Source organism: Vidua chalybeata, chromosome 4 (assembly GCF_026979565.1).
Source record: "Vidua chalybeata isolate OUT-0048 chromosome 4, bVidCha1 merged haplotype, whole genome shotgun sequence".
Classification (NCBI taxonomy): domain Eukaryota; kingdom Metazoa; phylum Chordata; class Aves; order Passeriformes; family Viduidae; genus Vidua; species Vidua chalybeata.
The window spans coordinates 18249452-18261975 of record NC_071533.1 but is presented as its reverse complement, the minus strand read 5'-3'; the positions used below and the strand labels follow the sequence as shown (position 1 = coordinate 18261975).

Genomic DNA, 12524 nt, shown 5'->3' with positions numbered 1-12524 from the left:
GGCCACGAATACGACCAAATACCACCAGCCCTGGTTCTCTTGCCCAACCAGACTTTGCTGAGAAGCACCAAGCAGCGCTGCTCCAGTGTGAGGACAGTCCAGGATGGGGTGGAACTGCTCCACTGATCTGCTGCTGCTGCATTTATCCTCCAGCACTGGGAATATCTTATTCAAAATGTGCCTCACCCACCTGCTCCAAGCCTTTTTGGCTTTTATCCAGCATGACAGGACTTGGACAGGTACAGTTTAGATGGAGGCAGCACCAAGCCCCTAAGCCCAGGCCATGGGAGGGCTTTGCAAAAAATCACTGAAATTTCATTACCAAACATATCCAGAGGTGGTTATTTCCCCTGTCAACCTTTCCAGTCTATTTTGTGGCTTTCTGTATTCCTGATTGCACTCAAAGGATTTGAAGGGGGAGGCTGGAGGAGCAAAGTGCCAGTGGGACATTGGCAGAATTGGGGCAGGAAGGACGATGTGGCCAAGGATGGTGAGGTCGCTTGGCATATGCCCGGAGCAAGAAAATAAAGAGACAGCAAACAACGACCGAGAAGGCCTAACGGGGACTTGTTTTACTCTTTGACATGCTACCAGCAGTTTTTAATCTCAGAAAACCCAAATTTAAAAAAAAAAAAAAGAAAAGAAGAAAATTAAGAAAAGAAAAATATTACAATGATTAAAAGATGTGACACATGAAACACTACTCAAATCATCTGTGTGTCATCGGCTACTTTATACAGTAGGCACAAAACAGACCTAGAATCACCTGCAACAAATGTCAACCAGTGTTGTTCTTGCACCTGAACAAGTACCACCAGCCTGATTTTTCTAGTCAGCCACAGCTGCATAACCTTTGTGCTTAAATTTCTCAATTTAGGCCTCCTTTCTTCGGCATTGCTCAACCATGCTGCAAAGGAGTGAAGACTCATACTGATGACATTAATGGAGAGAGGAACAACAATGACAAAAAAAGAGAGATTAATTGTACAGTACATACATACAATATCTTCTAAATCGTGATCAGTTGTTTATTGGTTGGCAAACAAGCTTCACTTTTACAACAAATATTAGTAATGAGGTCATTCAACTGCCGAGACCGTACAAAATGGATCATAAATTAAAAAAAAAAAAAAAAGAGAAAAAGAAGAAGAATTCATACTCCGTGCTGCTAATTTACCTCCAGAAAGCCTATGTTACTTAAAAATCCTGTCAAATAAATAAATTTCCTGTTAGGAAAAATAATGAACAGAGGACTTTTTTTTTTTATTAAAAATCACTGCAAAGTACTTTTTAGCTCACTACGCTTCAATCTATTTTCTTCTTAACCACTGCAGTACAAGTGCCTAAACCGGGGACCAGACTGAGCTGAGAAGGCCCTTTGCTCCTCCAGGGAAATGGCCGTCTCCTGTAGAACCCCCACTATGACTACAAAACCTCCTCTCAGTCCCTAGATGAGGGCTTGGCTGAGGGGCTATTGGCCAGAGATGCTTCACAGGATTATCATCATGATTGACTGGTTGTGCACTGACAATGAGGAAGTTTGCCCTGCTCTAGTCTGCCAAAAGATCTGCTGGCAACATGCCGGCTGAAAAAGGTTATACAGCGAGGAAATTAAAAGACTGCCCTGGCTGAAAAGAAATGATAATGGTGTTACTAAAAATGGTCCTTAGAAAGTGATGTTTGAGGGTTTTTTTTTGCCCAATGAGTTTTTCTGCTGGGAGGGGAAGGGGACAGAGGGAAGGAGCAGTGGAAAAGGCAAAACAAAATTAAAAAAAAAAAAAAAAAGAAAAAAGAAAGAGTTATGAAAAACCTTGCTCCTACTGGTAGACAAACTTACAAGACCAGCACAACAGAAAAAAGTTCTTATTTTTTTTTCCACTACATTAACAGGGACGCAAGTTCTGGAGGAACAGAAAGCAGACTATATGTGCAATGCTAGTATCTGTACATTACATAGAAATTGTTTGCTTCTCTTTCTGCCATTAGTTTTTATCATCCGTTAATACAGCAAAATGTAAAATATGCCTTTAGCACAGGATTCTAGGATTCCCTTCTGTCTCATTAAATTTGTTTACGTTTTGTTTACTCCTGCAGCAAAGGGTGCTGCAGTGAAACCAAGTTGTGAGTGACCATAACCCATGGTGTGATCTGGATTGATAAGAAAGAGTTTTGCTAGCTTGGTTTACGCAGCGCTCCCACCTAGATGCGTCATCGCTACTAGTTTCAAATGCACATTTCTGGCCTTTTATTATTTTTTTTTCCCTCTTAAATCAGGTCCTTGGTATTAAGAGCAACACAGCATCAAGGATTGTTTAAACAAACACGGCATAACTTGAGAAGGCCACGAAGTGTGCCGTTATCTATCTCTTTCATTAACATAATGAAGTCTGTCTGGAGGGAAGAAGGATAGGAAGATAAGGGGGGGTACAGCAGTTACTGTCCTCTCCAGGCTGGCCTAAAAATTCCAGTAAAAAAAGTCTGAGAATTTCCTTTTGAACAGCATGAAGATTTAGGAGTACACACAATATTACCACTGTTTGGATTAACTCAGAACGGTAAACCGAGTGTTACGGAGAGGCTTTTAGTTGTCTCTTTGCTTAATTTTTGCTGAATCTTCTATAGACTAGTGACCAAGTGAGCGGGTCCTTTTGCATTGCCATCTGGAGAGGTTCCCTCTTTGTTTGGCGGGACTATAAAACCGTCGCTGCTGCCTCGACCTAGCTGGTAGTAAGTGTGTAGCTGATGTACGTGATTCCTGGAGCCAAGATTGGGCATGCTTTTGTAGTAAACATCATCGGCATCGCCACCGCCGCTTTTTGCTGGTGGAGGATCGGTCTGGGTGCTGGCGGTGACGCTTTCTGTCATGGGCATGCCAGCCAGTGCGGGCATACTGGTGTAGAGAGAATCCCTGTTGGGCGACTGCAGGTCGTCCGTGTGCTCATTGGTCAGCAAAGGGAAAAAGCTCTCGCTGTTGTCTTGCGGGATGCGACGCCGACTGTAGAGGTGGGGCTGGTGGTTGTCTGCTGAGTACACCCGGGGAGGCAGCAGCGGGGCGTCTGACTCCTCGTGGATGAGCTCCAGGCCCAGGCTCTCCTCATGGGTGAAGGAGGTGGCATCATCCAGCACAATGGCATCGTCCTCGCTCCCGCCGCCCACGCTGTTGACGAGTTTGTTCATCAAGTTGCGGCTCTGCTCGCTGGAGCGCTCATGGTTGTTCAGGTAGGAAGGGATGTAGTTGGAGGTGAGTTCCTTCAGGATCTTTTTCTCGAGGGCGTTCTCCGTGTGGTTGTACCCACGGTCAAGGATTTGCACGCAGTTGCTGAGGTACTCGCCGCTGGCGATGCTGTAGCTGTTGCCGTGATTACCATTCAGTGGTAGAGTATCCGTGACACTTGTATCCCTGGCATTGTTCAGAAGCCCCTCTGAAAAACATTACACAAGAGAGGGTGACTTGTACAAACAGGACACTCATGCGGGATGTGCACACTCAAACCCCCTTCCTATGCTGCTGCAGCTGCTGGGGCTGGGCAGCAAGGAGAGCGTCGCGGCCAAAATGGGAGGGCGCAGCTCCATCCAACCAGCTGATGGTCAAGGGCTTCCCACCAAAAAAAATGGAAAGCACTGTCAAGTGTGTGACTTGATGTGGCAACATCCAGCTGGAAGGATAACCTCTCCTGGCCAGCATTCTCCTACAGCTCTTGTGCTCTATGTACTTCTGGGGGAGCTGAAAAATTCATGACCCTGGGCTGGTCCCAACTGCCCTGGCCCTAGGAACTTTGGAGGAAGGGGGCAATTCATCCCAGCTGAGGGAAAAGTATTTGCAGCCCAGGCTAATCATTACCAAAACTTTGTTTTTCCTAGAGGAAAAAAAGTCTGCTCTCCCCTTTCGCTGGGCAGGCTGTTAGGATAAAGACACAAGGACTGAATGGCAGGATTCAGGGAGTAGCAAGGAGGAGGCACGAAGTGCTTCCTGGCTCAGGATTTTCTGTAACAAAGCTAAATGCCCTACCTCTTCTGGCTTAAGGGCACAACCAAAATTATTTACTCCACACTGGCCAGGTGGGGATTTTCTAATACAATTGATGTTGGAGGCAGCTGTTCTGGGGTCTTGTGAAACCTTTAAAAATAGCTCCTATTCCACTTGCAAAATTAAAGCAGTGGGTTCAGCAGAGGGTACAGCAAGTACCATCACTGCCATGGTATGGTGGGCTCATGGGAACCTGAGAGGAGTAGCAGGGTCTCGGGGTGTCCCCGCTCTAACTGCCTATTGCATCTCCACAGGTGTCTCAATGCTGACAACTGAGGCTGGAGCTCAGCTCTTTCCCAAAGCACTATGGGAGATGGCAGGGAAGTGCTTTGAGAGCAATGCCAGCATGGGTGGGCAAGGGAGAAGAAAATCAGGCCCAGCAGTTAAGCCACCATGCTTTCTTTTTTGCGATCACTGGTCTCCTTGGAAGGAGAGCAGGCATGGGGATGCATGAAATAACTTATTAACCTCTCAGCTAAGGGCTTCAGGCATTGCCAAAAACTGGCAAGCAACTCCCAGCAAGGCACAGTGGATCAGAGAAGCCATTAAACTGACCATTTGAGATGAACAGTTGCTCATACCATGCTTAGTACATGGCATGTGTACCTTCTGAAAATACAGGATTCAGTCTATATCTGCGATGGAGTAGTTGCTGTATGTCAAGGGCTGGAAAGCGCTACTGAAGGCTTCTTCTTGCTTTTGAATTAAATGCCCCCAATGTGTCGGTCACCTTTTGGGTTTCTGAAGCTTAGAGGGTGCTGCTGTATCCTGAGTTCCCCAGCAAATGAGGGAAATGCCAAAAAATCAACTAGCCATCACAGACATAGAGCAAAGTTGTTGATTTTCATGGTGAAAGCTCTCCAACCAAGTCACGATGCTTGGGGAGAAATGAAAAGTGAGCACTTTTGGGGGAGGGCTGTATGTAATGGGTGACAGGTACAACAGCATCTGTTTGATGGTTACGCTGAGTAACGTATGCATTGTGGCACTGAGCACTGCACTCCTGCTGCCAATGCACAGATCTGGGGTTTGGTGCAGAAATAAAATGGGAGGCATTGCAGATGAGAACAGAGTGGGGGCTGCAATGAAGCACACTGTATAAAAATGCCATGACGTTGCAAATAAAAACATGAAGTTGGGAAAAAAAAAAGGATACACAACTAAATGAGAAACTATGCTGTGTAAACGATACCACAAAAATGAGAAATAAACAAAGGAAGCATCATCTAATCTCATCTATATATATATGTACACATACATATATATATACATACATACACACGCATACACATATATATACATGTCTATTCATAGTCTTCTGATTTCAAAACTGTGAGATTAATTTCCTTTATTAACTACATCATCTATATGTGATGCAATAAAAGTGAACTAAAAAAAATTACATTTGATATGCAATGTTTAGCTTTACTCCCATACTTGTCTCTCTGTAGGGCTCTAAACGACAGCATGAAGAAAAGGAAAGAAAAAACAACAAGTAAGCTTACAGCGACAGTAGGAGAAACATGAGTAAAAAGCAAATTGATGATATGCAGAAAAGAGAGTTAACAGAAATAATTTCCACTGCCCAGAATACATGAATTTGTTACAAGGTTTATTTCAGGTTAAAAATATTGACATTTTAGACAGAAAAAAAATATTTTACGCACAATATTCAATAGTCTACATTTTTATTTAAAAAAATTATCACATTTAAACTGCTTTCCAATGCCATTATAAAATGTTCAGCGTGCAACACAAATGAAGAAATAATGCCAGGAAATTTAAGAAAAGTCTAAAGCTGGTAACGGTCATGCCTGAAAAGACAGGCACTGTCATCATCACTTCCAAAGTCTTAAAATGAATGGCTTTACTTACTGTTAGCTATAATAACCCCTGGTAGCTGAAACTGAAATCTGTTTCCTTGCTAAAAATGTTTTGCCATCCATCTTTTGCAACAGTGCTTTCTAAGAGTATGACTGCTCATGTTGGGGCTGCTGGCATTTTATAAACTTTGGTTAAGTCTGATTTTTACTTTAACCAAACATATGGCACAATACATGGACTTGGCAAAAAAAAGAAACAAACCAAAAAAAAAAGAGGAATAGTAGTTTGAATAATGGCATTGCTAAATGAAACTATTAAGAAAGGCTTAAAACAAGAAGAGTCAGAGAATAAGATGAAGAGGCAGTGATAACACTCAGCTTCCCACTCTTCAGTGGTCTATGGCACATTAGGTTTTAAGTAGAGCTTGTTAATGGTCATTAATGCTTGTGAACACCTTCTCTCAAAATTAGTTCCGACAAAAGGTGTTGGGATGTTTTCCTGCTTTGGAGGGACTGAGCCCAGTGTGTCCCTCAACTTCCAATGACAGTGAGCACTTGGTCCCACACCTACCACCTCCTCCTTCCTCTACACTTTGTGTCCTGTCAAGGAATCACTTATGCCACTGGAACATGGGATTTTGGAATTTTAGGATCTGATTCCCCACCTCCTTCCAAGGGTAATTTTTAGGACTTCCAGCCCCTGGTGATTGTCTGCCAAAGATGTGGCAGCTTTGGCTTAAGCAGAGACGGTATTTTAAAAGATATGGGGAGAAGAAAAGAAACAAGTGGACCAGATCAGCCCCTTGTTCTTTAGGGAGTTCTGCCCCATCCATGGCCAGCACCAGAGTGGTACATGAATGTGCAAAAAAAAAAAAAAAAAAAAAAAAAAAAAAAAAAAAAATATCACAGCCTTAGTGATGTGGAATGAGTTAGTTGGATGGTGTCAGCTAAGAATGCCTCACTGCACGCCAACCACAGCCAAGCCATACCCAGAGATGATGACAGCATCTACTTTTACAATGCACTCTCCTGGCTTTAGCATTCCTGCTGGTGCAGCATCCCCAAAGGGCCACCAAGACCACTAGTCCTGGTTGGTTTTGCTACTCTTAATTTCTGCTGTGGAATCTCCTAATATTCACAGTTTGTAATTGTTCAGGGACCTAACCAGTTTGAAAACTAACAGCTATACCAGTTCTAAGGTCATTAACTAATTTGCAGCCTCCTGAAAAAAATAGGTTGGGTTCTGCTCCCTCTCAAGTCAATGGCAAAGCTCCAAGAGCTTAAATGAGACCAGGTTTGTCCCATTCTCTTTCTTCATCTCCCATGGGTGAAGCCTAGATATGTTTCTCTGTTACGTATCTGTGTTGAACAGAATAGCACTTGCAAAAAATTATGCTGTTTTTTGTGGAATAACATTCTGTTAGCTCAGGTAACTGTATTAGATTCTAATATTAAAAATTTGAAGAACACAAAATTATTAAGATACATGTAACTTCCATTTCTGCCCATATCACCTGGGATCAGTTGAAGCACACAGACCTGAACATCAGGACTTCCCTCAAGGCAAATGCTGACCCAGCATTACCTGTTACCTGTTGATTTAAAAGACTCCCATACCTCAAGGTTATCATGCAAGAAACTTGTCAGAACATCAAAGCTCATTTCAACATTTGCAGTACACTGAAATTCCTAAAATTCAGAGCATTTCATGTTTAACAGTAGCCCCTTTTTAAAAAAGCGTTCTCGGAAACAAATTTATTGCACAAAGTTAGCATAGTTTAGGAAATTAATAAACAGCAAAAAGGTCAAACACGTGTGCTTTCCTTGTGCTTTGAATGCAAATACCCTACTGATACAGTTCAACATCTATTGCTGTCATAAACAACATGCTGCCATAGAGTACAAAGGGTACTTTCCTGCTTGCATTATAACCATCATTATTTTCCCTCTGTTGGATATCCTTTACTGGGAAGTGATGCCTTCATTGAGAGTGAGAGCTGACAGAGTGCTGGCACTCTTGCACTGGAATGCAGTGCTACTCTGCAGTGACTCAGCCACCTTACAAGACCAAAAAAAAAAAATCCCATGGAAAAGGGCAGAGCAGGATGGAGCCACAAAGAGACAGGAGCTGTCAGACCTCCACACTCCCTATCTCCTCCTCAGGCCCTACTTAAACACATCTGCCTCTCCCTCACAGAAGAGCCAGGGCATCAGCTTACAAACATTGTCCCTTCCCACAGAAGTCAGAGCAGAGACAAACATGTGACAAGAGAGTGATTTCTGTAGCAGAAATCTCCATTAGGTACAACTGACTCTGCCTGTCTCTTTCCTGTTGCCAAAAGGAGGATATCAAAGATTATCTAGATTCACTACACCTTTTTTCGATTATTTTTTCCCCTAGTAGCACAGATAAAATGTAAAAATGCAAACGGCAGAACATTTCTTATCTCAGCTCTGCTCTTTGGAGCTGGCCTACACTTCTTGCTTCAACTGTCATTTTTCTTAGAGATCAAGGGCAGTTTTGTTTTATTTCGCATTTTACTCCCTGTGCAAACCAGAGCAATGCTGGCCACATTTCTCTAGGCCATTTCAAATGAGAGCAACTTTGGTGGCAAAGGCCAGTTTAGCTTCACTTACCTTCAGCGGTGTTCCTGTTTCTGAAATGAATGGTTTAACAAGGAAATGCACTGACAACAAAGAGAGGAATGGATGTGTCTGACAAAACACACACATACAAGTCCAAAACAATACAAAAGCAAGGAGATTGAAAAAAAATATCAAAATCAAAACACTATGAATGTTTTGAGTGAAACTGACAAGAGTCTTTCAAAGTGAATTGGATTGCTCATGGAAAAATAGCATCTGGAAGATGGAAAGATGCATTGAAATGAAAGGGAGGAGAGAGGATTTTTTTTTGTGCCCAGTTACAAAGAAAAAGGTGTGTGTGCGTGGGGAGAGAAAAAGTAAAAGGAAGAAAAAAAAGAAAGAAATGGGCCAAAATAAGCCACAGAAAATGGAATTCTCACTAGAAAAATTAGAGAGAAACTCCAGCACACCTTGTGCGTTGTACATGCTGACAGAAGGGTTGTTATAGACCGCCGATTCCCCGAGCAATGTATTATAAGGGTTGTTAGTGCCATGAGGACGAAGCAGAGCATTGGTTATAAGATGATTAGCCATGGCTCCTGGAGCAGCCCGATAGAAAGACAGAGAAAAAAAAACAACAAAAAAGGTCAATCAGGCAAATGTGGTATTAAAAAAAAGGGAAAAAGAACATTCAGAATGACAACAGTTGAAATAGTCCTGATTACAAGCAGCCAGCTAATTAGACTCAGAAAACTGTATGCCACTAAAGCAGAACAGATGTTACTGACGATGCACAAATCCAAACCAACGCAAAAGAAAATGTATCAGAAAGCGGATAAGCTACATTTATGGTGGTTCCCCAGTTGCTTGGAGTGTAAGCAAGGCTGCGCCCACATGCTTGCTACAAAGAAAGAAAGGAAGATGGCAGCCTACACAATGTGGAGGGAAAAAACTCTCCGGAAAGTGCCAAATGAATAAAAAAAAATTATATATATATAATGACTAACACACAACAGCACATTCAACTCCCACTATATGCTAGGATCTCTTTTACCAGTCCTTCGCAACACATCTAAACCAAAGAAGCAGAATTAAAGAGAAAGGATGGAGAATGCAGCCTCTTTTCTAAGAGGGCAAGTTTTCACTTCAGCTACTTCTCTGATATCACCATCAAGAACATCCACAACCATCTGAATCATTCTGGAAGGTGAGAACACTATTGCTCTGCCAGGCATTTCTATCAGGAATGAGAGTGGCCACAAAGTGATGTCTGGAGGCTCTCTGTGTGCCCCACAAACACCTTGTTTCACCACTCCAGCACCTCTTTGCTGCTGTTTCCAAGCACTCAGCCAACAGTTGTCCTTTGCTCTTTGATTTATCCCTTGGAGATGCAGCCTCTGGACCTGTGCTTTTTGGGATCATCATGGCCTGGCAGGTGGCTGCCAAGACCTACTTCAATTCATATTGCAGCCATTAACCCAGGAAATAAAGTCTCCCCCTACCTTTCAGCTGACCTATAGGATGAAAAACCTTAAAGCCTTGCTCTGAACCTCTTCTAATCTCCAGAGACATGGCCGAATAAAAAAAACCTTGCCCTTCAGGGCCATTTCCACTGTGTTCTAGAGGAGGAAGGGTAACCATGGTTTTTAACCTCCAGGACTAAACTGTAAAGACAAAACCTTTCCACCAGAAAAGTAAGTCATTGGTGGGGCAACTAGAGCTAGTTAGGACTGTCAGAGGGCTCAGACGACCTAGCTGTCACCAACATCTGATAGCCTCAATTCAAAGAAGTAACTGAAAAGCTAATCCTCAAAACAAGTAACCCTTTCAGGAATGTTTTTACCAGTGTCTGAGGAATGGAGACCCCATTTGCCTCTTTTAGGTGTGGAGGTGGCCCTGTGCCGAGGTGAAGGCTGTCTTTGCAGGGCATGTAGGGCACTGGGTACAATCTCTTTGGATGGAGGTGCTGAGGATATATAAGCCCTGAGGGCCTCTGGCTAGCAGAAATCCCCTTAGTAGGGAGTTCTCTGAAAGCTCACACCTACTAATTATTTACAGAAAGGCAAAAACTGGCCAAACCTCAGGCTAGGTGGAGGTTGCCTCCTGCTGTGCTTGTATGCAGGCCTGGGATGACATTTCCCCATGTCTTTGCAGGTAGAGGAGGTAGAGGAGGGAGCAGACAGTTTCTTGCCTCTTCTCCATCCCCCAGCACTTCCCAGCCCCAGGCGTATGGCATTAGCAGATCACTTAATCAGTCTTTTGAGCACAGGACAAAGTAGAAGGCAGTGTTTTATGGGGGCTGCATGCCAGGGAGGCTCCTCGACACATGCAGCTGGAAAAGAAAGACTTGTTTTCTCTCACCTGATATTTTTGTCTATGCTGATGGAAAGCAAGATGAGCTGCTGTGTTTGAAAATAAGGAAACAAAGCTGTCTCCTGTAAGAAAACATTATATGAATGCTTAACTAAGTAACCTTGAATGTAACTAATGGGTAAATGAGTCAATTCTTTGTTTTTGGTAATGTGTTTTCTCTCAATCTCACATACATCTGGGATGAAGGACTGTAGGAACCATTTCTCTTCTTGCACTAGTTTTATACCAGTGAGCACTAAGGCCATTAAAATTGTTTCTGCTTTCATCTCACTTTTAATCAAGCCAGTCTGTAAAAGATTCAAAAAGGGGCTCACTTTTATACAAGTAATGAGAAAGTCCAGACTTAATGCCAGCCATAAACTCAGAAGTTATATAATCCTCCCATTTGAGATTTAACCCAATCTCGAACTCAGTCCCTATGAGAATTGATATTAAAAATATATCCACAGTGGGCTTTTGAGCACTTCAGCTTGAGGTGTCTTTAAATGCCTGCTGCTAGAAAGAGCATCTCACTCAATATATCCATAGCCTGATCTTGTCTAGTGAACCCCAGCATGCAGGAGCAAGCTGATCGGACCATGGCTGGGCAGGAGAATGTTTTGCAAGAGGGATGCTCTCAGACTGTGATAAGAAAGAAGGGATAAACCTGTATAAGCACTTAAATATAGGTTTTGCTTGCCTTCATTTGCCAGCATAGTGGGCTCTGGAATGAGCTGAATTTACACAAATATGGTTCTTTCAGCCAGCTTTTAATACAGATCCATGATTCTGACTACAAACTTGGCAAAAAAAGTTGAAAATACAGAATAAGTAAGTCAGTTTTGCTCTCAGTTGTGTAAAAGATAGGGCGTGGTACTACAGCCACCCATTCCTGTATGCAGCAACTGAGCAAAAATATTCCATCTTCTGCTTTCCTCTCCCTTGATTTCATTAAGATTTTTTAATTTACTGTTCAAAATGCCAATTTCAATGGCAGTGCTGAGTAAGTCTCCTGGTGCAAATCCAAAACAAACCCTTTGCTAACATGTTCAGATATCTTTCAATACTTTCAGAGACCAAACTGGGCCCTAAGCACTCTGCAGCTTAGGTTCCCATCATGGTGAACTGGTAAACTTCTTACCTTGTGTATGACACAATAACTTTGGCATCTTAAATACAAAATTACATGTAGTCTGTATTCATAATTTTGGGCCCTTGTTTCTTACTACCTGCTCTTGAGTTGCAAAATTCCCAGCCTAAAAGAGTGCCGAGAGAGGATTTCACCCAGGGTCCAAAAAGCCTACAGTTAAAGCTTTTGATAAAACAGTAATACACCAAAAAAAAAAAAAAAAAAAAAAAAAAAAAAAAACCCAAAACAAAAAAAAACAACAAACCCCTCATTATTTGGTTTCTCTTTCCCAGGAGAAAGAAAGAAAAATGTAATACCAGACATACATTTAATTCTCATCCTGGCTTTTTCATACCACTTTATCATTGCTATAGCAACCAACGGGACTATTAGGAAGAGCAGATTAGGTCTGCAGATGAGGCAGGAGCAGAAGGAGCAGGTAGACTATAGAATTATGGCCTCATTTGCATGAAAATGGCCTTGGTAATAGAAAGCCAACAAAACCCCAATAAAGTAAGCACCGGATCATAGCAGCATGCTCTCCCAAAACACCATGGGGGACAGCAAAGACAGTTATTCTGCAGTCCTATGTGCAAGTGTGCATCAC

The 12524-nt window shown here is 42.6% G+C and overlaps 1 protein-coding gene across 2 annotated transcripts in view; it reads right to left on the bottom strand.

The window, feature by feature from the left end:
- Window positions 1-551: 551 nt before the first annotated feature.
- The window catches only part of ADGRL3 (adhesion G protein-coupled receptor L3), a 479733-nt gene continuing 467760 nt past the window's right edge, over window positions 552-12524 (bottom strand). Inside the window, exons 24-25 of one of the 2 annotated variants that reach the window (XM_053940149.1) lie at window positions 8907-9035; window positions 552-3422 (exon numbers count right to left, since the gene is read on the bottom strand). In XM_053940149.1, the coding sequence (XP_053796124.1) occupies window positions 2617-3422; window positions 8907-9035 (935 nt within the window). In that variant the 3' untranslated portion in view covers window positions 552-2616. The remainder of the gene's footprint in view (window positions 3423-8906; window positions 9036-12524) is intronic. The other variant, XM_053940150.1, reaches the window with a different exon arrangement.